The sequence below is a fragment of the Dipodomys spectabilis genome, unplaced genomic scaffold, assembly GCF_019054845.1.
Source record: "Dipodomys spectabilis isolate Male_0828 unplaced genomic scaffold, ASM1905484v1 ptg000125l, whole genome shotgun sequence".
In the NCBI taxonomy this organism is placed as follows: domain Eukaryota; kingdom Metazoa; phylum Chordata; class Mammalia; order Rodentia; family Heteromyidae; genus Dipodomys; species Dipodomys spectabilis.
The window spans coordinates 5831193-5856526 of NW_024870802.1; the positions used below are offsets into that span (position 1 = coordinate 5831193).

At 43.8% G+C, this 25334-nt stretch overlaps 1 protein-coding gene across 6 annotated transcripts in view; it reads left to right on the top strand.

Moving 5' to 3' along the window:
- Xpnpep1 (X-prolyl aminopeptidase 1) overlaps nucleotides 1-17372 on the top strand; it is a 53766-nt gene extending 36394 nt beyond the window's left edge. For all 6 annotated transcript variants that reach the window (XM_042689326.1, XM_042689331.1, XM_042689329.1 and 3 more), the window contains 12 exons: nucleotides 757-967; nucleotides 1606-1695; nucleotides 2454-2504; nucleotides 4245-4303; nucleotides 4427-4504; nucleotides 6933-7004; nucleotides 8638-8698; nucleotides 10562-10631; nucleotides 11546-11719; nucleotides 12369-12445; nucleotides 13528-13626; nucleotides 16845-17372. In XM_042689326.1, coding sequence (XP_042545260.1) covers nucleotides 757-967; nucleotides 1606-1695; nucleotides 2454-2504; nucleotides 4245-4303; nucleotides 4427-4504; nucleotides 6933-7004; nucleotides 8638-8698; nucleotides 10562-10631; nucleotides 11546-11719; nucleotides 12369-12445; nucleotides 13528-13626; nucleotides 16845-16973 — 1171 coding nt within the window. In that variant the 3' untranslated portion in view covers nucleotides 16974-17372. The remainder of the gene's footprint in view (nucleotides 1-756; nucleotides 968-1605; nucleotides 1696-2453; nucleotides 2505-4244; nucleotides 4304-4426; nucleotides 4505-6932; nucleotides 7005-8637; nucleotides 8699-10561; nucleotides 10632-11545; nucleotides 11720-12368; nucleotides 12446-13527; nucleotides 13627-16844) is intronic.
- Nucleotides 17373-25334: the final 7962 nt, after the last annotated feature.

The window sequence follows — 25334 nt, forward strand, 5'->3', positions numbered from 1 at the left end:
GGTTAGCTAGAGGAGTGGTGGGGCAAAGACTCAAGCAGAGAGAACAGCATTTTCAGACGCTCTGAGCAGGAGAGAGCAGTATGTGGAGAACCTGAAGGGTGGTTTGGCGTGGTCCAGGTGTAAAGTATGAAACCAGAAGGTGAGCGCGGAACCCCAGAAAGGAAAGCCTGGTGGGGGCCAAGCAACGGAACTTGGGCTTCTGTCCTGAGGACAATGAGGAGCTACTGAATGAGGGGCTAAGGATTTGGCAGAATGCCTGCCTAGCAAGCATGAGGCTCCGAGTTCAAACACCAGTAGCACCAAGACAAAACCAAATGAAAATGAAAAGCAGAGGGAACCACATGTGATCAGGTTTAGCAATTCTGAGGAATGTTACAGATGGGAAGAATAGGATGTCTGGGGCAGTTCATGGAGGCTGAGAGGTGGGATTGGCCCACCACCAAATCTTGGTGGTGACTGGGTAAAACAATTAATAGCTAGGCAGACTTGGGTGATAGGTTCCAAGATCTCTGTGGAGAAGGAAAAGGAGGGCATGGGAAGAAACTGTCTAGGTTTCTGGCTTGAATTGGTGACTGATGACAACATATCCAGGGACAAGTAACACACTTTGGGGAGGCAGGAGTCAGAAGGGGAGTGGGGAGGGAGGAAAAGCTACCTAGTTTTTTTGGTGGTTAGACAATAGAGCCCAATCTGTGTGTGTCATGCTCATTCCCCCACATGCTCTCCTTTTCCTGTTACCACCTCTGTCCCCCACAGGCTCTTCATTGATGGGGACCGCATCGATGCCCCTGGTGTGAAGGAGCACTTGCTTCTTGACTTGGGTCTGGAGGCTGAATACAAAATCCAAGTGCTTCCTTACAAGTCCATCCTGAGTCAGCTCAAGGCCCTGTGTGCTGACCTGTCTCCGAGGGAGAAGGTGTGGGTCAGCGACAAGGCCAGCTATGCTGTGAGCGAGGCCATCCCCAAGGTTCGTGGTCTCACTTTAACCTGCCTCATCCCTGCCTGCCCCTTCCTAATCTTGCCTCTGTTTTTGGAAGAGAGACTGTAGGATTAAGCTGTCATCTCTCTGGGTGAGCCCTAGAGCTTACTGAGGCCCCTGTCTTCCAAAGGTAACTTGATGGCACACACGAGTCTTAATTTCAAACGGGAGTGCCCCCATTTTTTTTAAGAACATACTCTTAGCAGTAGATGATGGTGATCACTGGACACCTTCCTTGTCAGGTCATCCACATCTCTAGACAGAAGAAAAAAGCTCCTTTGTGCAGCAAGAAGGGAGATTTCGCTCAGGCTCCTGGAGGTTAATGAACTCCAAGCACAGCTACTGGGCTTGGAAGGCATCTCTTGCTGATGGCAGGCATCCAGAATTCTCAGAGTGCTGAGAGGGTGGGGTCTGGAGGAGGCCACCTTGTTTGATGTACTTGCCTTTTGGATGAGCTCAATCCCCTTTTATCATGCTCAGGGGCATCCACTGAAAGGGGAAGGTCTTCAGCTCTGAGGTCCGAGTGGGAGCTCTTCAAATGATGTGTCTCAAGTGCACTTTTCTGCCATGGTCTAGGATGAGTGCTGAGTAGGCTCTGTTTTCCATTCGCCTGCCCTTGCCCCTAGGATCATCGCTGTTGTATGCCTTACACCCCCATTTGCATTGCCAAAGCCGTGAAGAATGCAGCTGAGGCAGAAGGCATGAGGCGGGCTCATGTGAGTAGAGCAGCTGGTGCTGACAATGGGATGGAAGGTGGTTAGAAGGTCTAGCTCACTCACCTGCTGTGTGGCCCTGGTCCCAGCATGAAGTTGGACTCTCCCTTGAGCATTGATCCTCTTGGTCTTACAGAGTCAGGGAGAAAGTAAAATGAAATGCTCGATGGGGAACTGAGTTACGGTGTGTCACATCTACAATCCCAAGCACTCAGGAGGAAGAGGAGGAGGCAGGAGGACCATAAATGTAAAGCTAGACTGGGCTTCATAGTGAGACCACAAAGAACAAAAAACACAGAACTTAATGAGTTAGAGCTTTACAAAGCATAACATGCGACACAGAAAGACTGCTGGTGATAGTGTAGCAGAGCATGGGGAGGCTGTGATAATAATGATAATAAAAAGTATTGATTAAGTTTTAAGGCAGAAGAGGGGTCTAGAAAGATCTGGGGCCAGGAGACAGCCGGCTTTTAATAAAAGCCTGCCCTTCCTCACTCCTGTGATGCAGGAGTCCAGTCCTTTGGGGAAGCTGCCCGTGCTGTGAAGATGGGCCCTTTCTACCTGTGCTTCAACTACTGAATAGCAGGGGAGCCCTTTCTCTGACAAAGTAGTTTCCAGGAAATGTCTACAAGCCCTGATTGCTGATGGTCTGTGGCTTTTGTAGGTGCCAGCCTACCAGGGTTACTGCAGGGCCGGGCTCTGAGTCTGACTCTTCCTATTCTCAGTAATAATTTAAAAAAGGTCTCTATTTTCCCACACAGATTAAAGATGCTGTTGCCCTCTGTGAACTCTTTAACTGGTTGGAGAAAGAGGTTGGTTGGTTCTTACGTCTTTACTGAGCATGTGGCTGTAGATGATTCTATGATATCTGCCTGTGTTATGACTGTGGCCTCCTTTGGGCTGTATTGACCAAGAGGTCTAAGATGATGATGGTATCTTAATGCTTTTTTGGGTAACTTTTTAGGTGTTGTACATATACTTAAAAATGCTTCAGTAGAAAATATTAACAAGGAGGAAGAAAGCAATTCTATGATAGAGTAGATCTGAGCTAGGAAGTTATAACTAAGTGGAACTTCAAGGGAAAAGGGAAAAATGACTATAATAATATTATAAGCAAGCCGATTGTATTAGAAGAAAAAGATCTTTGTGCACATTTTTTTTATTATTGTGGAAATACCATACAAAGGGGTTACAATTACATGGGCAAGATAGTGAGTGCTTTGTGCACATTTTGAACTTCTAAGTTATAAACCTTTTTATATTAAATTGACTCTTGGCTATTAATTTCTTGCCCGTCCCTTCTGGAGTCAACAACAGGGTATCTCATAGTGCTGTTATTAAACAAAATCTTCCCTTTAAGCATTATATAAACAACTCTTGAATTGGAAAAAAAGGAGTAAACATCAGTGTGATTTTTTTTTTTTAAATCTAGATTTCCTTCTGGGCTCTAGTTTATCTGTTTAAATTGTTTTCTGTGTATTGGTGTATAGTCATGAATTGTGTAATTGGATCATAGTATGCAGTAGTGTGACTGCATTGAGTGCCTTATTTACTTATTTCCCCATCCCTTCTATTTTTATTTCAGTTGTTTTTGATTTTTCCATGATGACTAACCCTGCAATAATATCTTTGTACTTATCCTTTTTTATTTTCCTAAGATAATTTTCTTCGGATGATTGCTTATAAGTTTAAAACCTTAGATGTATTCATTTAGTTTTGGGAGGTTTTGTGATATAAAATAGTTGAGTGGAAAATTCAAAATTGAATAGAGCTCTTCCACAGCAGAGTTGGTGAGAGCCTTTGAAGGTCTGTCTCTCTTAAAGAGGAGATTCAGGCTGCATGCAGTAGATGAGACAGTTGTGAGATGGGCACTGAGGAAAAAAGTAAGCTTTAAAAAATGGTTGGATTCTCTTTATTATAAACACATGTATGCATACACATTTGTCCCCTATTTAGTTCATATTAAAATGTTTTGACAAAAATTTTATATGAACTAAAGTTTTTGTTCATACATTTAAAAGCAGTTCCTATGGTACCAGTCTAGGATTACAAAATACTGGTTGTGCTTCAGCTTTGTGTTTTATCATAAGATTGACTGCATATTATGTATTGTGTGTGGAGCCAGTCTTAGTTGCAGGATGTTTAAAAATATTCTTTTAAAACATTGATATTAGGGGCTAGGAAGGTGGCTCAGTGGTAGAGTGCTTGCCTTGCATGCATGAGGCCCTGGGTTCAATTCCTCAGTACCACATACGCAGAAAAAAGCTGGAAATGGTGCTGTGGCTCAAGTGGTAGGGCACTAGCCTTGAGCTGAAGAGCTCAAGGGACAGCACCCAGGCCCAGAGTTCAGGCCCCATGACCGACAAAGAAAAAAATTGATGTTATTAAAAAGAAGTTGTACATAGGGGTTAAATGAATGCAATGAGTACAGTGCTTCTTGGGCAATGACATGCCTTCCTTTGAAAAGTGAGCTTTTATAGTATTTCTTCTGACATGTATGAGGCACACAGGAATCGATCTTACTGGGCAATTTACAAGCTCTTTTCTTGTAGGTTCCCAGAGGTGGTGTGACGGAGATCTCAGCTGCTGACAAAGCTTTGGAATTCCGCAGGTAAGGATCTGCTTAAGAGATCTATGAACCTTTCACTCATTTCTTTGGTAAGATGAATGAGGATGGAAGGGGCCCTGATTCTTGGTGCTGTAAAAACCTTCAAGCCTCTGCTCTCTGTTCCAGGCAACAGGCTGACTTCGTGGACCTGAGTTTCCCAACCATTTCCAGTACAGGACCCAATGGCGCCATCATTCACTACGCGTAAGGCATGAGGACAGAGGAGCACGGGACTGGCTTTGCTGCTGCTTCTGCAAAGGAGCCTGAGCAGGGGAGAGACATTATTTCACCAGGGGCCTATGTGCCTGTGTGTGTGTGTGTGTGTGTGTGTTAGTTACAGGAGGATGGAGACATTATTTCACCAGGGGCCTATGTGCCTACGTGTGTGTGTGTGTGTGTGTGTGTGTGTGTGTGTGTGTGTGTGTGTGTGTGTGTGTGTGTTAGTTACAGGAGGATGGAGACATTATTTCACCAGGGGCCTATGTGCCTACGTGTGTGTGTGTGTGTGTGTGTGTGTGTGTGTGTGTGTGTGTGTGTGTGTGTGTGTGTGTGTGTGTGTGTGTGTGTGTGTGTGTGTGTGTGTTAGTTACAGGAGGATAAAACTTTGGAAGTCTTACTTCTTTCTAAATCCCAAAGCCTCTGACTTTGCGAAGTTTCCTCTTAGGCTCTGAATGTTATTGGCATTCTGCACAGGTTAAGTCAAATGCATGTCCCTGTCCCTGTTCCCATTTTGGGGCTCAGATACCTTATCTATAGCCCCTGTACCTCAATAACTGGAGTATAACTCGAGTAAGAGTACTATTAGTTAATGCTAATACTAACAGTAACTAATAGTAATACCGATGCACTATTCCAATATCTTGTGAGCTCCATCACTAGCATATCCAAACAGTGTATGCTAGGTGATGGAGCAGCCTATTTTGGGTTGACATGCGATAGGTAACCGAGCCCTGTCCTCCTGCTCACTGGGCCTTTGAAGCTTGGCAGTTCAGTTTAGGAGAGTTTTTCTGACATGATCTGAGAGCCCAAAGCTGAGCTGCTCTGAACTGTGAGACAAGAGGGACACTGCTGTGTCCTGTATGCGACCTGTAGATCTGTCTGTCTGTGGGGAGGAAGGTAGTGTCACTGGGCGTGGCCTCTGGTCTCCAGCATCACTTTGTGTAGCTTAGCCTTTTGGCTTTATTTACATTGAACACTTAGAGTGTTCAGTACCATTGTGGTTGTCATGTGTACAGTTAAGGAAAGATTGTCTTTCTGGGCTATACTTGGGGATAACTTTTCCCCTTTTAAATAATTGCCTTTAGTACTTTTAGTCTTGGGATGGCTTTTGAAGCTGTGTGTGGTAGATAGTCACAGATGTGTAAATAATTCCCTCAGACTAATGCTTTTGATCTAACATAAAAAATATCAAAGGGACTTCAATTTAACTCAGATGATGAATTTCGTGGCTGGATACTATACTGGAATTTTTCATGGGTTGATAGTATTAGGAATTTCAAACCAAAGGGGAGAATTTTGCTTCTCATTGTGGGTTTGGAGTCAGGGCCCTACAGGCTGGCTTAGGCCTGTGTCTGACTGTCTTGCATGCCCCCTGGTGCCCTCATTGCTGGAGAATGAAGCTTGGAATTCTCCCATGCCTTTGGGCATTTCTCAGCACAGGGATACTGTCTAGAAAGTGGCATGGAGAAAGTGAATCACTTTAAAAGTGGGTTCTATCCATTTGAAAAAAAAAAAAAAAGAGCTCCCATATAAGAGAAGCACGAATCACTCTTTTTTCCCCTGGTCTTGGGGCTTGAACTCAGGGCCTAAGCACTATCCCTGAGCCTCTTTGTGCCCAAGGCTAATGCTCTACCACTTGAGCCACAGCACTACTTCCGGCTTTTTCTGAATAGTCTATTGGAGATAAAGAGTCTCACAGACTTTTCTACCCAGGCTGGTTTTAAACTGCAATCCTCAGATCTCATCCTTCTGAGTAGCTAGGATTATGGGCATGAGCCACCAGGACCTGGCACAAACAAGCCACTCCTTTTAAAGAGGCATTTACTCCCTGTGTGTCTGGTGGTTTCAGACGCATCTGAGAGGGTCAGAACTAAAGGATACTTGGAGTGCTCAGAGATTGGCTGCAGTAACTATCTCCATTCTCGTCACTCAAACTTGGACTTACTGTTGCTTTTCATCCTACCCTCTCAATCATTTGTTATTGTTGTTTTGAGACAGACCCTTGCTAAGTAACTGAGGCTGGTCTGGAACTTGTTACCATCCTGCCTTAGCCTCCTGAGGGCTGGTGACACAGGTGTATACCAGCAGTCCGGCTCTGGATTCTTACTTTTGTAGCTTTACTATTACCTTGAACAGCCTGTTTTGTCCCAGACACAGATAAGTTCAAAGACATATGTTATTCCTTCTTCTGTTGTGCTCTTTATCTAGTTGGTGAGATAAGTTGATAAGTCTTTGAATAGTAGGAGCTTTTAGTACTTGTTGGAATAATTCATTTACTGGGTAATTTTTAAAAATAGATTTCTGACTTCAGTTATGCTGTTTTAAGATTAGCACAAGAAATATTTGTATACACTCTCAGATCCCTCAAGTGTTTACAGTTGTGGAATAACTAATTTTTAATTCACTTTGTTAGGCCAGTCCCTGAGACGAATAGGACGTTGTCCCTGGATGAGGTGTACCTCATCGACTCAGGCGCGCAGTACAAGTAAGTGAACCAGAGCTGCTGTAGCACGTGACCAGGGACTCAGGGCAGTCAAGTGGGTGGGCAGGCTGCGCTCCAGTCAAGGGTGTCCAGCTGCTAATCTCATTCTGTATCTTGCCCCTAGCTCAATTGTGACTGTTCACAAAGTTTGGTGGAAATGTTTAGTCCTTGGCTATAAGTAAAGCATGAGATAAGTAACTATGAAATAAAGCAAGCTTTAGGAACTTCACAAAACTGCCTTTTCAGCTTCCCAAGCTTACAGCTGCCCCAGGGCCTTATGAAGTAGGGTGAATTTTGACTAAGGGGAAACTTGGTTATCACACAATCTCAGCCAATATGGGGTCAAACCTGGCCTTAGCACATGTGGCTGATTTTTGACTTAGAGCTCAGGATATGGGGCTCACAAGTGTTTGCCTGTATGTAAAGTTGAATTTTAAACTTATCCTTTTTGGGGGAAAGTGGCTCAGTGGTAGAGTGCTTGCCTTGCATGCATGAGGCCCTGGGTTCGATTCCTCAGCACCACATAAGCAGAAAAAGCCAGAAGTGGTGCTATGGCTCAAGTGGTAGAGTGCTAGCCTTGAGCTGAAGAGCTGAGGGACAGCGCCCAGGCCCAGAGTTTAGGCCCCACAACTGACCAAAAAAAAAAAAAAAAAAATTCTTTCTGTATCCAGGGTATGGGCTCTAAGGTATTTTTGGGTATTTTAAACTCTGTCTAGTAAACCCTTTGCCTTTCAAAGGAAGAACTGGATTCTGGCCCTCTTTTGCTAGAAGTATGTTTGGATATTTTTAACTCTGTCCAGTAAACCCTTTGCCTTTCTAGAAGGAAGAACTGGATCCTGGCCCTCTTTTGCTAGAAGTAGGCTCCCCTGTACTTATTCATAGCCCCAGTGGTGGTGTTGCTTATGGAAGAGTCCTCATGTTTTATACCAAGACTGTGTGTGTTAAGGCTTAGTTAATGCCATTCACTCTGATGTGTTTTCAGAACAACTTTATTTAGATAAAATACACCCATGTAAAGTATGAAATTAATTTTTTTGTGTATGTACAGAGCTATACAATTATTGCCACACATATTTTCATCACTCTAAAAGGATGAGTCTTTGTCTCTTATGATTTACTTCTTCTGGTAACTTTATATACATGATTATATTAATATTGTCTTCTGTGTCTGACTTCTTTCACTTAGCTTTTTAGCATAATGTTTTCAAGGTTTACCATGTCATAACATGTATGAGTACTTCATTCCTTTACATGACTGAAGCTGAGTAATCCTCAGTTGTGTGGATTTGACATTCTGTTTCTTCACTTGTCAGTGGATGGGCCTTTAGGTTGTTTCCACTTCTAGGATATTATGACTAATACTGTTGTGAACCTCATGTATAAGTTTTTGTGCAGACCTATGTTTTCAAGTCTCCTGTGTATATAGGTAGGGGTGGGATTACTGTCTCATATGGTAACCACATTGAGTCCTCTAAGGTTAATGGTTCATGCAAACTGTTTTCCAAAGGGTCTCTTCCATTTAATGTCCCCATCAGCAGTGCAGGAAGGTTCTAACTTTTCTGTGTCCTCACCTCTTCATATTTGAGAAAACTTCAACTGAAAACCAACTCTTTTTTTTCTGTTCTGCTTCTGAAAGGGATGGAACCACAGATGTGACCCGGACCATGCATTTTGGGATGCCTACAGCCTATGAGAAGGTGAGGCAAAGGCAAAATTCAGGAGGCCTTCTCCCTTTTCTCACAAAGAACATTGCTTTTATGAAAAGGAATTGCATAAATAAGTAGGATTATATGTTGGATCGTAAATTGCTCCTTTTTGTGGAGTCAGGCTTATCTGCTTTGTGAGATCTATGTAATTAATTATTGGAGGGTAAGACATTTGGAGCAAATGTAAAAGCGTTCTGTTAAGGTCAAGGCAGCTGAGGTTCAACTTGAAATAGCTTTGGCCTTCTCCTTGGGGATGGGGCATAGTGAAATGTATGGTTTATGAGCAGTGTCAACATTGGATTCGGTCAGCTGCCTCCTTTTTTCAAGGACAGCATTCTTATTCCCAGGCTTACTTCTCAGAGAACTCTCTACTCAGTTTCTGGGTGACTTACATAGCAGAGGCCAGAGAGCTATGAGGTAGAGACATGTGCTGGGCTTCTAGAAACCTGCCTTCAAATCTGTTCTGTTGTTTACTGACTTCACAACCTTGAACTAGAACACCTTTTTTTTTTGCTCATGAAAATGGAGGTAGCTGTACCTGCCTCTCCCAGGCTGGTCGGGTGAAGTTCCGTGAGCCAGTGAGTTTCTGGATCCTGGTTTCTGCTTGGTAAAAGTTGGTTGAGTGTCTGAGTAAATGTGTCTGTTGAGGAAGCTTCTTTAGGAACCTGGTAATGTGGTGCAGTGGGTAGATTTTTATAGTCTTGTTGCCTTGCTTTGTCTGTTTGTAGGCACTGATGCCCGAGAAGAGTTTGGGCCTCAAATATTAGGCCCTTTTGTGATGGCCATTCCGTGAAAAGAGCCTCAAACCAGATTGAGATGTGTGGAATTTCAGTTCTTGCCTCTTCCTGGCAAGTCATGAGCCTTCAAAGCAGGATTTGCTGTTTTTGTTTTTGACCATACTAAAACTGAGGACCAGGCACTTGCTCAGCAATCACTCTACCACTTGAACCACACCCAGAGGCCTTTTTGCTTTAGTTCCTTTTCTTGCACTTTTCCTTAGACCAGCCTAGACTGCGATCCTCCTATCTTTGTCTCCTACGTAGTTGGGATGGCAACTTATGGCAGCTTATTGGTTTCAGGGGAGTCTCATTAACTTTTTGTTTGAACTGGTCTTGAACTTTGATCCTCTAGACATCTGCCTATGGAGTAGCTGGGATCACAAGTATGAATTACCATGCTTTCCTTTCAAGTAGACATTTCTTTTGCAGGCAGTAGAAATAGCCTATCCTGAGGATAGCATAGTGATGTAGAGCCCTTTGTAAGTGAAGGGCAAAGATGGTTCATTGTCATGAAGAGTGGGATTAGTGTAAACAGCGTAATAATATAAAGAGCTTGATAGGTGCTATATATGTATATATGTTAGACAGGTCATCAGTATGGTTTATTACTTCTCTCAGTCTTTTTTGTCAGTCATGGGCTTGAACTGTGGGCCTGGGCACTGTCCCTCAGCTCTTCAGCTCAAGGCTAGTGCTCTACCACTTGAGCCACAGTGTCACTTCCAGCTTTTTCTGTTTGTTATGCTGAGGAATTGAACCCAGGGCCTCATGCATTTGAGGCACGCACTTCATCACTGAGCCACCTCCCCAGCCCCTTCTCCCAGTCTTTCTAAGGTTCATATAGCATGGAATGTTTCGGTATGTTCATTTCATGATAAAGCCCATAGGATCATTTTTCTGATGATAGTCCATACCTAGACCTTTTATCCACTGGATATATTGTTCTCTTCACATCAGTTTTCTCTGTGGTACTGGTAAAAACTTTTTAATGGCAAGGTTTTCTGCACTCTCCCAGTAAGCTGTGGAATTAAACTGTGTCTTCTTCTGCAATATGCCTCTCTCTTGGTTTTCTTGGCAGGAATGCTTCACATATGTTCTGAAGGGCCACATAGCTGTAAGCGCAGCCATTTTCCCGACTGGTACCAAAGGTAGGTGGTTCCTTCTGTCACGTGGCAGGATCTTTTTCTTGTTCAGGAATCAGATATGTCTGAGTAGAAAGACATGTCCTTCCTTTTGCTGCGTTCAGTCCCTGTGCACTTCATGCCCAGCCAGGACAAGTGCACATTCTGTATAGAAAATCTCTTGGTCCCATTAACTGAGCTCAGAGTACCTTCTAGAGAGTCAGGTGTAGATTTGGGCCTGGTGTCAGCTGTGACATTTCCACAATTCCACATTCCTGTGGAACTGAGTGACTAAGGGCGGGGGGGGGAGGAGGGGAGTTCCTTAGTAGAGGGACGATTGGACACAAAAGCCTTAGGACCTGAGTGAAAAATGGAGAAGCTTCCCGTCTGCCCTTTAGTAGTAGGCTAGTGCCTCCTTGAATGATCCCTATAGTTACTTACTTTACTTGGATCCTGAATTTACATATCTATTGCTTTGCTTGAGGCTGGGGCCTGAACATTCCATAGTTGGACATACCTGGGCCTTGAATCTAGTTAGATGGGCACATGCTCATCTCCCTGAGTTTCAGTTTCCTCATCTGTTGTGCCTGCCTGACTACTTGCAGTCTGGCTAGAATCTCATCTTTGTATTTCTAAACCTTAGGGTTCCAGAGTTGGTGAAAGACAGTCTTAAGTTGACCCAGCATAGCTGTAATCGACAATGGGTGTCTGTCTTCTTACTGGCTTTCTGGACAAATGATGCTCTAGCTTTAGACTGAGCTCTGACTGGCTCCTCAGGTGGCTCTGATTGTTAGAAAGTTCTTCCTTGTGCTGGGCTGAAATCTGAACTCACCGGTAACTTTTACCCATGAGTTTCTGTTTCACCTTTTAGAGCCAAATACAATGAATCTAATCTCTGAAGTGCTGTACAAACATCAGGCAGTTCTTCTATGTCTTTTCAGGCCACCTCCTAGACTCCTTTGCGCGTTCAGCTTTGTGGGATTCTGGTCTGGATTACCTGCACGGAACGGGACATGGTGTTGGATCTTTTTTGAATGTTCATGAGGGTCCCTGCGGCATCAGTTATAAAACCTTCTCTGATGAGCCTTTGGAGGCAGGCATGATCGTCACTGATGGTAGGTAAACTCATGTACAGCACGTGACAGTCCTTTGGTGTTTCTTTTTGTTTAACAAAAATATTATTTTAAAGGAAATTTATAGTATATCTCCTCTACTGACACACTAAATGAACAAAAAACCAACTCTTGAAAATGACTCTTCTAGAAAGAGATAGAATAGGATAAAAAGACAATGAAAATCATTTGTAATCTCACCATCTGGGAACAACATGACAATATTTTGCCATGCTAGCTTTGGCTTTTTACACACACACACACACACACACCTTATTTTTAAAAAATAATTGAGATCATACTAACATTGTATCTTGTTTTATTATTTTAATATATTGTCATTTACCATGTTATCCTTAGGTCTTTGTAAACAGACTTTAATGCCTACATCCTTGTGTCCTGTGATTATGCAATATGATGTATTTAACAGCCCCCCTGTTATTGTATGACCTGCCTTGTGTTTCTGTATCTCAGGTACCTATGACAATGTGGCCACGTGGGTGCAGGTGGCGTCTTTAAGCTCATGCACACAGATAGGGTGGGATCTCAGCTCTTTCTTCTCTTTCAGGGCCGGGTGGTCAACTCAGGTGAAAATGCTTCTCTGTACATCTTCCTTGTGGGCTGCTTCTCATTTGGGGTTTGTTTGTTTTAGAGCCAGGATATTACGAAGATGGGGCTTTTGGAATCCGCATTGAGAATGTTGTTCTGGTGGTTCCTATGAAGACCAAAGTAAGTATTCATTTATGATAGAAATTTCCTGTTCCTTATTGTGGGAAGATGAAGATGGTTGTCTTGGGAGCCAAGAATATGCCATTCTGAACCCCAAATGAAGTTTTCTTCCCGTGATATTGATAGAAGTTGCTCTGCTCCCCCTGAAAGCCAGAGTGAAAATCTTTCATGAACTGGGACCCAGGACTGTTACTCATGGAATCCCAAACAGGCTCCTGCCTGATGTGATTTGAGGCTCTGAGTTTGTTGAAGACAGCTTGTATTCATGAACCACAATCCCCAGTGCAAGGCCTGGAGTCCGTGTTCTCATTACATCCCTCACATGATTTTTACCAGGTGACATCAAGAAAACCTGAGTTATGCCGTGGTTCAGGTCTCACAGGCTCTGTCAGTGTTACCAGGACAGATAGGATTTTAGGTACAAGAGCTTACCTGTCAGACCTGTTAGCTTCCTACCTTTCACTGTGGAAATGAGCAGCTGAAGAGAAGTAGCTTCCCAAGTCTGCAAGGAGGTTGACCTTAATGATCTGCTCTGTGCTGTGGAAATCACTGTTCTTGGAAGTGGCCTAGCACCTTCCTCCCAAAGGCAACAAAGACCTAGTTTGCTCACTTTTCCCCCAGTGCTGGGATTGAATGCGGGGCCTTGTACATGTCAGGCAAGTGTTCTGTGCTACATCCCCCTCGCCCAGCTTGCTCTTGAGTCTCTACCCTGTCAACTGATGGGCCTCGCTGGGTTAAGGCAGGCCATGTAGCTGGCTGATTTTAGGGACTGAAACTCCATCAAGTCTTAAAAACCCAGACCAGAGATGCTCTGAGTCCAGACACCTGTGACCCAGCCTCTGCCTCCTCCATCATAGCAGACATGACCCTGTGGACCTGTTACTGGCACAGGCTGTGTTCCTTGGGGCAGCTCTTGGAACGTGGTATCAGTTGTGTTTGTGCACCTCTATTAAAAATGGTGACTCGCAAACTTTGCCAGTGTTTACGCTTGGCTCTAAGGGGTACCAGGCCTGGTAGAGAGATGTTATGGTGGGTAATTGTGGTGACGTCACATAAAAGCTGCCGATTTCCTCCTTTTACAGTATAACTTCAATAACCGGGGAAGCCTGACCTTTGAACCTCTAACTTTGGTTCCGATCCAGACCAAAATGATAGATGTGGATTCTCTTACGGACAAAGAGGTAATGGAGAAGTCTTGGGAGGTGGAAGTGTTGTCAGGGAGGCGGACAGCTTCCCTTAATTCCCTGCTCCATTCTCACCTTTTAATTTAGAGGTCGGGGCCACCTGAGGCTACCCATCAGATCTCCTGAGAACCTTGTCATTTTCTGTGTGGTTTTTGGGCTTCCCCCAGCCATGCAAGGACTGGAGGGTATGTGGGTAGGAACAGTAAGCCATTGCTTTTCTGGGTGAAATGGCCTTGCTTCTCCATAGCTTTACTGAGGAGGCATTTAGCACACTAAAGCCTGGGTGTCTTCCCTACAAAGGACCAGCCGGACAGTGGGGCCTCTTGGTCACTGTACATGCCAGATTGCTTTCTTGTGTTATGTGAAACATTAAGGAAATGAAAAGCAAAATGTATTCAATGCTCAGTTTCACCCAGATGAGAGTAAGAGGTTACCAACTCTTACTGCATGGTTTCGTCACAGTAGTGCTCACTTAGCAAGCTCCAAGAATTACAGGTCTTCAGATCATGTCAGATACTAGAGTTAGTGTCCAGGTTGTATGGCCAAATGAGACAGGAGGCCCGGAGAGGCCTGGAGTAAGGCAAGGGATCAGGGAAGTACTGAAGGTTAGAGAAGAAACGAGGGTCAGAAATGGAGCAGGAACAACCTGTACAGATAAAACAGTTCTCAAGCTGGGAACTGGAGAGCCAGGATACAAATTCCAGAGCAAGGCAGGGGTCAGAAGATCAGTGAGAAGTAGATGCCTAGTAGGCACCAGAGGCAGGATACGCATGGCATGCTTGTTACCCAAGGAGCCACGGGCCTCATGCCAGGGGCCTTTGAGTGCTTTTTTGATCATGGGGCTTGAACTAAGGGCCTGGGTGCTGTCCGTGACCTTTATTTGCTTAAGGCTGGCGCTCTACCACTTTGAGCCACAGCACTACTTCTGGTTTTCTAGTGGTTATATTGATGAAAGTCTCACAGACTTTACTGTCTGGGCTAACTTTGAACTGCAATCCTCAGACCTCAGTCTCCTGAATAGCTAGGATTACAGGTGTGAGCCACCAGCTTCCAGCTCTTTGAGTGCTTAAGGCAGGACTACTTCTCAGTGGGGCCTGCTTGGACCTTGTTTTTCACCCTAAAAAGCAGGGCTCCTGCTTACACTGTTGAATGGGATTCACCTAACTAGAAGCCTCTTGTCCTTCCCAGCTCACAGAGGAAAGTCATCTGCTTCCTGCTTCCGCTCTGCTCGGCCACCTCTATCTGATGATCAGTGCTATTGGTTCAGCTCAGCATTGTCACAGGATCCTAAAGGCATCTGGTTCTCATGGTGGTTTCTGCTTGTAGACAGATGAGGGTCAGGAAATGGCCTGTCAGCAGCCTGGAGTCATGTGTGTGTCCTGTTTAGTGGGAAGAGTCCTACCAGCTGTTCAGGGGCTGTTAACCAGCTTCCCAAAGTGATGCTTTAGGTGAAAGGGACCAAAAACACAGTTGTGAAAGCCACCCTGTGCCCCATGTGAGCCCATATCTCTTGAAATGACCCTTAAAGGCAACTCCCAGGATCTTAGCGAGCACTCTTGGAAGCCCAAGACTGCTGCTTCCTACATGTACTTCCTGTTCACAGAACAGTGTACAAGTCAGGAGGGATTTTCCCCTGTGATCTGCTTGTACAAGGAACTAGTTCATGAGGAAGGTGAAGCCAACTATTTTGTTTTTCTTTGAAGGGAGGAAGTGAGACATAGCCCAGTGTGATCTAGCTGAGCTAATGTTCCATTATTGTATGTTGAATACCCAAACCATAGCCAAGTATTATTTTGGACGATTGTACTCTATTGGGCCATAAGCAAGTTTTTGCAAATACAGCATTCTTCCTATCCTACTCAAGCAGAGTATTGTGTCAGCTATTCGCTCTTTTCAGCAAAAGGCCCTTTTCTATACTTACTAGGTCTGAGGCTTCATTATGTCTGAAGGCACAGTAATTCCCACCCGAAGGGGAGTTCTGTTCCTTTCCTGACTGTTGTCTTTGTAATGGGCTTTTGGTTTGGAGCTCCTTCCATCATTGCTCACTAGATGGCAGCAGAGGACTTCAGAGGGATGTGAATTTGCCCACTTCGGAAGGCAGGCTTCATGCTGCTCAGGCCCGCTCAGGCCGTCTGCGCTCCCTCTTCTCTCCCCTCAGCCAGCAGGACTCATGAGTATCCCTGTGGCCTCAGCGTCATAGTAGGCTGCTGCAGCCCGCACCATTGAGTTGTTTGGATGGCAGGCAGCTTTGTAGCCCTGCCTGGCCTGGCAGCACAGAATGAATTACTTGGCTTTGACATTCCTCCACCACTGGCCCAACTCCCTGCTGGACGGAAGTCTCCAGGCTGTATCAGAGTCATCACCGCTCCAGGTGTCAGTTTCGTCAGCACCTTCTTTATTTTCTTTGGTGGTTCTGGGGTTTGAACGTGGGCCCTGTACTTGCCTAGCTTGCTTGCTGTGCTGGTGCTTTACCACTTGAGCCACTTTTCTAGCCTTACTTTTTGCTGGTTAAAATGGAGTCTCAAGGGCTTTTCTGCTTGGACTGACTTTGAACCATGATTCTCTGGACCTCAGTCACCCAAGTAGTTAGGATTAGTTAGCACTTCATTTCTTTTAAGTTGCTTACTCTCAGTTCTGCTCTGTAGTGCTGCGTTTATTGGCCACTAAAGGTTTTGGGTCAGTGAAACATCAGTGGGTGAAGAAAAGGAAACTCAGTAAGTTTGCAGAAGAACTTCAGATATGTCTGTTAGCAGGAGTCCTTACAGCTGATGAAGCTATTTCAGTCTTCCAGCACCTAAGCTGGCTCAGGAGTAATGAATGGGTCCATGTGGGTAGGTGGAGGAGCTGCTGATGTGGTGATCTGGCCCCATCTCTCTTGTAGTGGCCTGGGGCTGTGGCTGGCTGGTGTCCTATCACAAGGGAAGGCCTGGTTACAAGCACTGCACTCAGGGGAGCTCACATCGACAGATTATTGGCTATCTCACAGTCATTGCTAGTCCACTGGAAGCATGTATACCATTAGCAGTGTAGACTGGTTCCATCCAGTTCTGGGGAAATACACATGAAAATTGCCTGTCCATTAGCAGGGAGAAAGGATTTTGTGTACCGTAGCCCTCACGTGTGGCCTCAGCGTGTGGGTCCCTTTCTGTCAGCACTGTTGCTCTATGGTAATGATCCGATGGCGTATTCAGTACCCTCCCTTCTTTCCTTTGCAGCTCGACTGGCTCAACAATTACCACCAGACCTGTAGGGATGTGATTGGCAAGGAACTGCAGAAACAGGGACGCCAGGAAGCTCTCGAGTGGCTCATTAGAGAGACACAGCCCATCTCCAAACAGCATTGATCCTCCCTGGTCTTGCTTTTATAAAATGCTCTGCGGAAAGGAAGAAACAGGAGGATCTCCAACGTCTTCCTCCTGTCCTCTTCTTCCCTAACTTCCCTTTTTACTTTTAGACTCTAAGAAGAGCGGAAAAATCTTCTTATTCTCTTTGATATTTTCTTGCAAACAGTCTTTTATGGTTTTTTTAATTGTCAAGAATGAGCCAGGAATTAAATTGCTATACCAGGAGGGTTCCCACAAAGCTGGAGACTTGAGGAGGCGACACCCCAAGCTCTCTGGCCAGTGAGGGTGAACCAGCGAGGGCTCCATGACAGTCACGTTCCAGGTGCTAGTACATCACTCATGATCAGCTCGATGTTCATGGGCCTATTTATGATCAACGAATAAAGTGTTGCAACGCTGCGTTGTCTCAGCTGTCTTTCCTCAGGGTGCTCTCTTGTTCCCTTTCGTGTCAGTCAAGCTGATTCTCAAAGATACTTGTCCTCTTCAGTACGTCTTTTCTAGACAGAGGCCCCAATCAAAAGGGGAGACCCCTGGCCTCTCTGCACACTTTCTGGCTTAATTGCAAACATGTTTTGCTTTTCTCTAGAAAACCTAGTCTTTCTATTAACTCAGTTTCTTTTTTCCCATTTAAGATGTGTCAATGATAAAGCAATAACAAGTATGCAGAAATTGTCAGTTGTACATAATGCACCTGAGAGGAGTTATTGTGTCTTGCTCATTGCCACAGCTCTCAGTGTTCCTTTACTTAATTAAGACTCTGCACCAAATGCCTGCCTGTCCTGTTTGGCAGCCTTCCTCTTAACTTACACAATAGAGGAAGCTCCCAAAACCAGGAGAGGTCATAGCACAGGACCTCAGATCATCATAGCGGAGGATGGGAAAACAGACTTCCTTGTCCCTTGGTTGAGATATCTGAGGTATGTCACGCAGTCTCCTGTGTCTCCCAGGGGTATTGAGCTTTACTTGTATACCTTGATAGCTATTTCAATAATAGGCTGTGTTTTTTTCTTTCTTTCTGTATTGTTTCCCCTCTTTTCTATCCGTGTTTCCTGGTACCCCATGACACCATCCATATCCAAATCCTTTTATTTTTGTCGGTCATGGGGCTTGAACTCTGGGCCTGGGCACTGTCCCTCATCTCTTCACCTCAAGGCTAGCGCTCTACCACTTGAGCCACAGCAACCCTTTCAGCTTTTTCTGCTTATGTACTGCTGAGGAATTGAACTCAGGGCTTCATGCATGCGAGGCAAGCACTCTACCACTGAGCCACCTTCCCAGCCCCTACATCCAAATCCTTTTCTCAGAACCTGCTTCTTTAGGAACCCAAACTAAGACTTACTCCGTAGATAGAACCATCTCCCATAGTTTTGCAATTTCCTTGTATTTAGCTTCACTGAAATACAGTAAAATTCAGTAAAATATGGAATTAGTATGTTTATTTGTATAAGAGAATATATGTACACACATGAACACATATACAGATATGCAAATAATTGGATCATTCTATACATAAATTATTCTTTTTTGGTTTTGCCTGGGATCAAACCCAGGGTCTCATGCATGAAAGTCAAGCAGTCTTACCCCTGTGCTGCACCCTGGTCCTAACTTGATTTTTTAATTTGACAGTATAATTTTCATATCTATCTATCTATCTGTCTGTCTGTCTATCTATCTATCTATCTATCTATCTATCTATCTATCTATCTATCTATCTATCTATATCTAAATTGGCAATACTGGAGCTTGAATTTGGGGCCCTGTTTGCTAGGCAGACACTATTGAGCTGTGCCTCCAGCCCTTTTTGGCACTGAACACTTGGGAGACTTGAGAGAGGGTCTTGCTTCCTGCCCAGGTATATTCCTGGACTGTAGTAGTGCTTTTACATTTTACCTCCTGCAAACGGGAATGACAAGCACACACCACCATGCCCAGCTTTATCTGTTGAGATGGGACCTTGTGGATTTTTCTACCTGGGCTGTCTTGGAGCTTTGATCTTGACGTTATCCTTGCACATAGCTAGGGTGATGGGCATGCACCATTGCACCCAGCTTTTTGGTTCAGAAGGGGTTCACATGTGTGTCTAGGCCAGCTCCACACTTACCTCAGTCTCCCAAGTAGCTAGGATTACAGGCATGAGCCACCGGCAGCACCTCATATAGAGTTCATATATATTTTTTTTTTTTAAAAAAAACAATACTTCTAGCTTTTAGACATAAAAAAATCCTATTAGTGGTAGAAAATGAAAAGTAAAGCCGTAAATCATTGTTCAAACAATGCTAGCCTTTATAATTGGCCCTCTTTATTGAGATTTTTAATTTATATCGTGTCCTTTCTGTTCACCTTGCAGGATCCCTTAAGCATTACGTCCTCCTCACAGCTTTCAGGAGATTTTGGTTTGGGCTTGGAAAGTTTGTAAGTTTTCTCAGTGTGAGTGTCGCGTTGACCTTACCGGAGTTGCTTGAGTGTCCCAGATGTATGCTCCCGTCTTTCATCAACTATGTGGACACTCAGCTATTCCTTCTTTCTCCCTTCTTCTGGGACTGACGCTTTGTGTGTCAGTTCTCTCAGTGGTGCCCCACCTGTCCTCTGGGCTCTGTGCTCTTCAGTCTTGTCTTCTTTCCATTTATCAGACGTGATCATTTCCATTGACCTGTGTTCAAGTTTATACATTTTCTCTTCTGTTTTTCATTTCAGTCACTACTCTCTCTACAAAATTTAGTTTTGGTTTTCTTTTTATGATTTCTATATTGCTCTTTCCATTTTGTTTACACATCCTTTTGATTTTATACACTTCTTTTTTTTTTTCCTCTTTGAGTGTCTTTAATGCAGTGTTTTGTTTGTTCTTGTGCTGGTCTTGGGGCCTCAAACTCAAGAGCCTTAGCTTTTTCTGTTCAAGGCTGGTACTCTACCACTTGAGCCACAGCTTCACTTCCAGCCTTTTGATAATTAACTGGAGTTGAGTCTCACAGTCTTTTCTGCCTGGCCTGGCTTTAAAACATGATCTTCAGATCTCAGCCTCCTGAGCAGGTGGTATAGGTTGTTAGAAAGAATTATGTGGCGGGCTGGGAAGGTGGCTCAGTGGTAGAGCGTTTACCTTGCATGCCCGAGGCCCTGGGTTTGATTCCTCAGTACCACATAAGCAAAAAGAAAAAAGCCGGAAGTGGCGCTGTGGCTCAAGTGGTAGAGCGCTAGCCTTGAGCTGAAGAGCTGAGGGACAGCGCCCAGGCCCAGAGTTCAGGCTCCACGACTGGACCAAAAAAAAAAAAGAATTATGTGGCATAGAACTGTTTGTCAGCCAGGGGAGGGCTGGGGATGAATCAGGGCGGCTTGTTACAGTCCTGGGAAACTGCTTTTCAGAGCATCTGGTAAGGAAGACAGATCACTTGTTTTTTTTTAAAAAACTAGCAAGACTAAGCAAGAACTGTTGTTAACACTTGAATTTATGGAGAATACTGTAAAGACAGACAAAAAGGCTTCTACTAAGATCATGTATTGAAAGCAGAACAGTAAGAAACATTTTCTTTGAATATCTATGTACTAGGAGAAACATTGTTTCATTTAATCCTCTCAAAACCCCTCTGAAGCAAGTGCTGAATCATGGTCCAATTTATCATGTAAAGAAGAGCCAAGAAAGATGCAATGACTTACTTAAGGCTACATAGCCAGGAAATGATAGAACCAGGAATTTCAATTGGCAGTCTTAAGTCTGGAGATGATACTGGTATCAGATGCCATGTGGTGCCCCTCTACTTTATATACTGGGCTGAGGTAGGCCTCTGACATTTGCAGATGTGGTGGGAAGGCCTGGGGAACATAGATGGGACTCTATGTGGTCCTGCTTTGAAGGATATTTTTACTATGATTTTTGGGCAAGAAATATCATCTACAAATGTGGGCATTGCTTCTGTAGTTGTTTTTTGACAGGAAAATAACAAAATATTTTTCAGTGGGTAAAAAGACCCATATGCATAAACTGAAAGAGATCATTACTTCCCTTCTACCTGGATGCAAGTATAGAATCAGAGGGTGCATACACACACACACACACACACACACACACACACACACACACATACATCTACAATACACATATACATATCTACATGAGAGACATAGACCTGATACTCAATGTAGAAATGCTTTTATCAGTGCCTTGAGAAGCATGGTGCATTAACTAAAACATGTTCAGTGTGACTTTATTATTTTTAAAATTCATTATCTTTAGTTGTACAAAGGAGTTTCAATTTGGCAAATCAGGATATAAGTATAATGCATCTTGGTCAATGTCACCCTGAAGAAAAGCCTTCCTAGCTCATGGGGCAGACATAAAAAGTGTAGTTATTTCGATATTTGGACTTTAGTATATGAGCTTATGGTATTATTTAAAATCAAAACCTCTCCAGGTAAGTCTAGGATACTTATATTCATCCACTTCTCAGTGAACTTCATACTTGGATGTGTGAAGTTATTTAATCCTGTGGATTAGTGTTATCCCGCTCTTGCTGAACATCTATTTCACTGGTGTAATGGAAAGTGATCACAGAAAATGTGGTTTTCACCATTAAAGAACGCATAGTATGTTGAAGGAAGAGTTTCTTGGGCAGACATGTGGCTTCATTCAACCTGTGATGGGAACGACACTGCTGTGTTAATCATCAGCAAGAATCAAAAGCTACTCTGTCCATGTTTAGGTGGCGACATCAGTAACACACCAGAAAAAGTTGGGCTAAAAGGCTGTTGTTATTCTGTTGAATTTTCTCTTCAAACAATCCCTCTATCTAGCATCACTTGGCCTAGGCCCAAAGTTCCAGTAATGAATTCCCAATCATTAAAATCACCTGCCTGCCATAGGTGGTGGAAAAATGCCGTTAAGAATCCAGTGTGTATCCAACAAAATTAGCCAGGCACTCCTGGTGGCTCCTACTTGTAATCTTTGCTACTCAGGAGGCTGAGATCTAAGGATCATGATTCAAAGCAGGAAAGTCTGGCAGGAAAGTCTGTGAGACTTTTATCTTCAATCACAAAAAATACTGCAAGCGGAGCCATGGCTCCAGCATTAGAGATCCTTGAGCAAATAGCTTAGGACAGCATTCAGGCCCTGAGTTCAAGCCCCGGGACCTACAAAAGGAGTGAGGGAAGGGACGGATAAGAATGTTGAAAGGGGTGACATTGATCAAGATATATTGTATACATCAACTGCTTTAAGTGATAATTCCTTTATATAGCTTCTTAAACAGCAAAAAGTAACCTGGCTTCCCCTACTTGTGCTAGTAGACGAGACACCATAAGGGAACAGAGCTGGATGTACATTCTGCCAAGACCTTACAAGCTGGAGATTTCGCCTAACCAGGAGATGGAGGTTCTAACAGAGTGGTGACTGTTGAATGCTGGACAGCCCCAAACAAAACTAAATTGAACTGCTTTCTTAAAATAGAAATAACCAAGAATAGAGCTGGTGGTCTCTCTCTTTCGCTTTTTTCAAGCTGCAACATTAAAAAAGAAATGTGTTTATAAGGAATCCTAAATCAGATGGACCAAGACATAGCATATTAAAACTACTGAAAGCTACATATGAAAACTACTGAAAGAGCAAACTATGCAAAAGAGCCTCAGATGGCTTTTTTATTTTTTCCAGTGGAATCATCCTTTCATGGGTTGCTCCAAAGGAGATCCAAGTACAAAACTGTGCACTTAGGGGGAAAAGAAATCTGAGTGTTCCCTGAGAAATATATCTACTAGAATAGGTCTTGATGGGAGACTCATTCTATCACACAGGCTACAATTTTTTTTGGTTGGTCATGGGGCTTGAACTCTGGGCCTGGGCGCTGTCCCTGAGCTCTTCAGCTCAAGGCTAGTGCTTTACCACAGCTAGTGCTTGAGCCATAGCACCGTTTCCATTTTTTTCTGCGTATGTGGTGCTAAGGAATCGAACCCAGGGCCTCATGCATGTAAAGCAATACTCTACCACAGAGCCATCTTCCCAGCCCTCTATAATCTTATCATACAATTATTCCCTAAGAATTGGTGTACTGGGATTCTTTCTTTTTAAAAAATCTTGTTTTCTTCATGGCTCCGTGGGGGCAGGGACTAAACCCCTTTAAGTTTCCTCCACTGGATGCTTATGTTGGTTGGAGAGATGCCATGGCAGGTGGACTCAAACCTCTCATGGCAACTAGTGGCGTTTCAACTAGCACAGGTAAGCTTTGCTTCTTTTCAAAGAAGGCTTTCTTTACCTCTCTTTCCCTCTGCCAGGAAAGTCAGGGAAGTAAGCTTTCTCCTTTTCCATTTTTCTCTAATCAAAATGCCTGATTCCAGCTCTGAGGACTTCCTAGGGCTGCAGTATACTTTGTCTTCTTTGTAGGACTGCACTGGGTTCCTGTGTTTGAGGACTGTACACTTGGTTGAGTACATGGGTTGATTGTTTCTTTCCACATAGTCCCTCCCCAGCTCCCGCACTGCTTTGCTGCTGGACAAACCTATCCAGTTTATTTTAACCAGCAGCCAAACTTACTATTTACAGTCACTGTAAATAGTGACAGTATGGGAGGCCATAAGCTTCCCCTCTTTTTTCCTTTTCTCCAGAAAAGTCTTTTATTTCTATGGCCTCTGCAAGCAGGGCTGATGAACTATGTCAGAGGGGCCTCTGATCTGGAAATGCCAAGTCTCAAGCACAGTCTAGCAAAGCCCAGAGCTTGAGAGCCTACTTAGACCATATCACTGTCTACACCTGGGGATTGTATGTATGGCTCAGAGAAATTGCAAGGCAATATAATTTAGAGATTGATTTTGCTAAACGGGTTAGAACATTCATCGACAACAAAATGAAACAAACAAAACACTAAAGTTCTAATAGTGTAGGAAGATTTTTTTTTGGGGGGGGGGGTCCAGTCGTGGAGCCTGAACTCTGGGCCTGGGCGCTGTCCCTCAGCTCTTCAGCTCAAGGCTAGCGCTCTACCACTTGAGCCACAGCACCACTTCTGACTTTTTTCTTTTTGCTTATGTGGTGCTGAAGAATCAAACCTAGGGCCTCAGGCATGCAAGGCAAGCGCTCTACCACTGAGCCACCTTCCCAGCCCCCAAGATTTTTTTTTTTAAATAGTTATTACAGACCAGATAGAACAATACTATCTCTCAACAAAGGGCAATCATTTAAGATGCATCTAATTTGTTAGTAGTTCACCATCATGTCTTTTATTTGGAGCTGTATAATTGTAACCTTCCTTGTTACTCACAGCATGATAAATGGTGTCAAGTGGATACACAAGAGTGCCCAGGATAAACATAAGTGAGGTAAATCGATGTGGTTAGTAGTAAAGGAATGGTTATTAGTTCCTTGAGTACAGGGGCTAGGGAGGACATGTGTCAGTGACCGCAAAGCAGCAAGAGAGGACTTGTGAGCTACTGGTGTCTTTCACTGAATGCTCAGTTTGTAAAGATTTAGAGGACTATATACTTAAGAAATGGGCACTTTTCTATCTGAATTACAGTTGAATTGTCACACACACTCACACACACACACACACACACACACACACACACACACACACACACACACACACACACACACATTCTATTAGCTAGCTTGGGCAGTCAGTCCTTTGGGGCCCAGTGATCAAGTTCTACCTTCTATTGAGGAGGGGAAGTGCCCTTCTGGGTCACGGAACATGTCAGTAGCAGGACTAGAACTAGTTTCCCATGTTGTAGCTTAGTCTAAGACATCTTCAATGCTTAGGACCCCCCAGTCTTTGGGTAACCCCATGGCTGGAGACTTCTCTGGCAGAAAGGAGTTCCCGCTGGCTGCTTTAGGAGATTGTTCTTGAGGAAGACACTTGATACAAATTCGTAGGGTGATATGTGGAGTGCATTTTGCTGTCTTTGGTGTTTGGCTCCTTAATCTCTCTGATGAAGACCTGACTCACCCCTACCTGTAAGTCCTTTGCTTCTGATAATTTTCTTATTGCTTTTTTATCTCCTTATTTATTAATTTAGTTTATTTTTTTGTATTTTTTATTTATCCCCCTTTTATTGCTTTTTTAAAATCTCTTTTCCTTTCCAAGGCAAACTTTTCTCCTTTTGCTTCCTTATTCTGCAGATTCCTCTTGCATTTTCATCTTTCATCCTTCCAAAGGGTCCTCCTCTTCTGATTACAAATACAATTGATACTTTTCTATTATTTTTCTGTTCATTTTTATTTTCTGCCCTGATTTGTGTGTCAGCAGATGTTTGTGAAGTACCTATATTGGGCATTGTGCAAGGTGCTGTCCCTGTTTATGGAGTGGAATCTTTCCTTCAGCTTTGTATTTCATGAAATCTGCAGATATATCACATATCTTTTAAGGCCCAAAGGCCAGTACAGGAGGT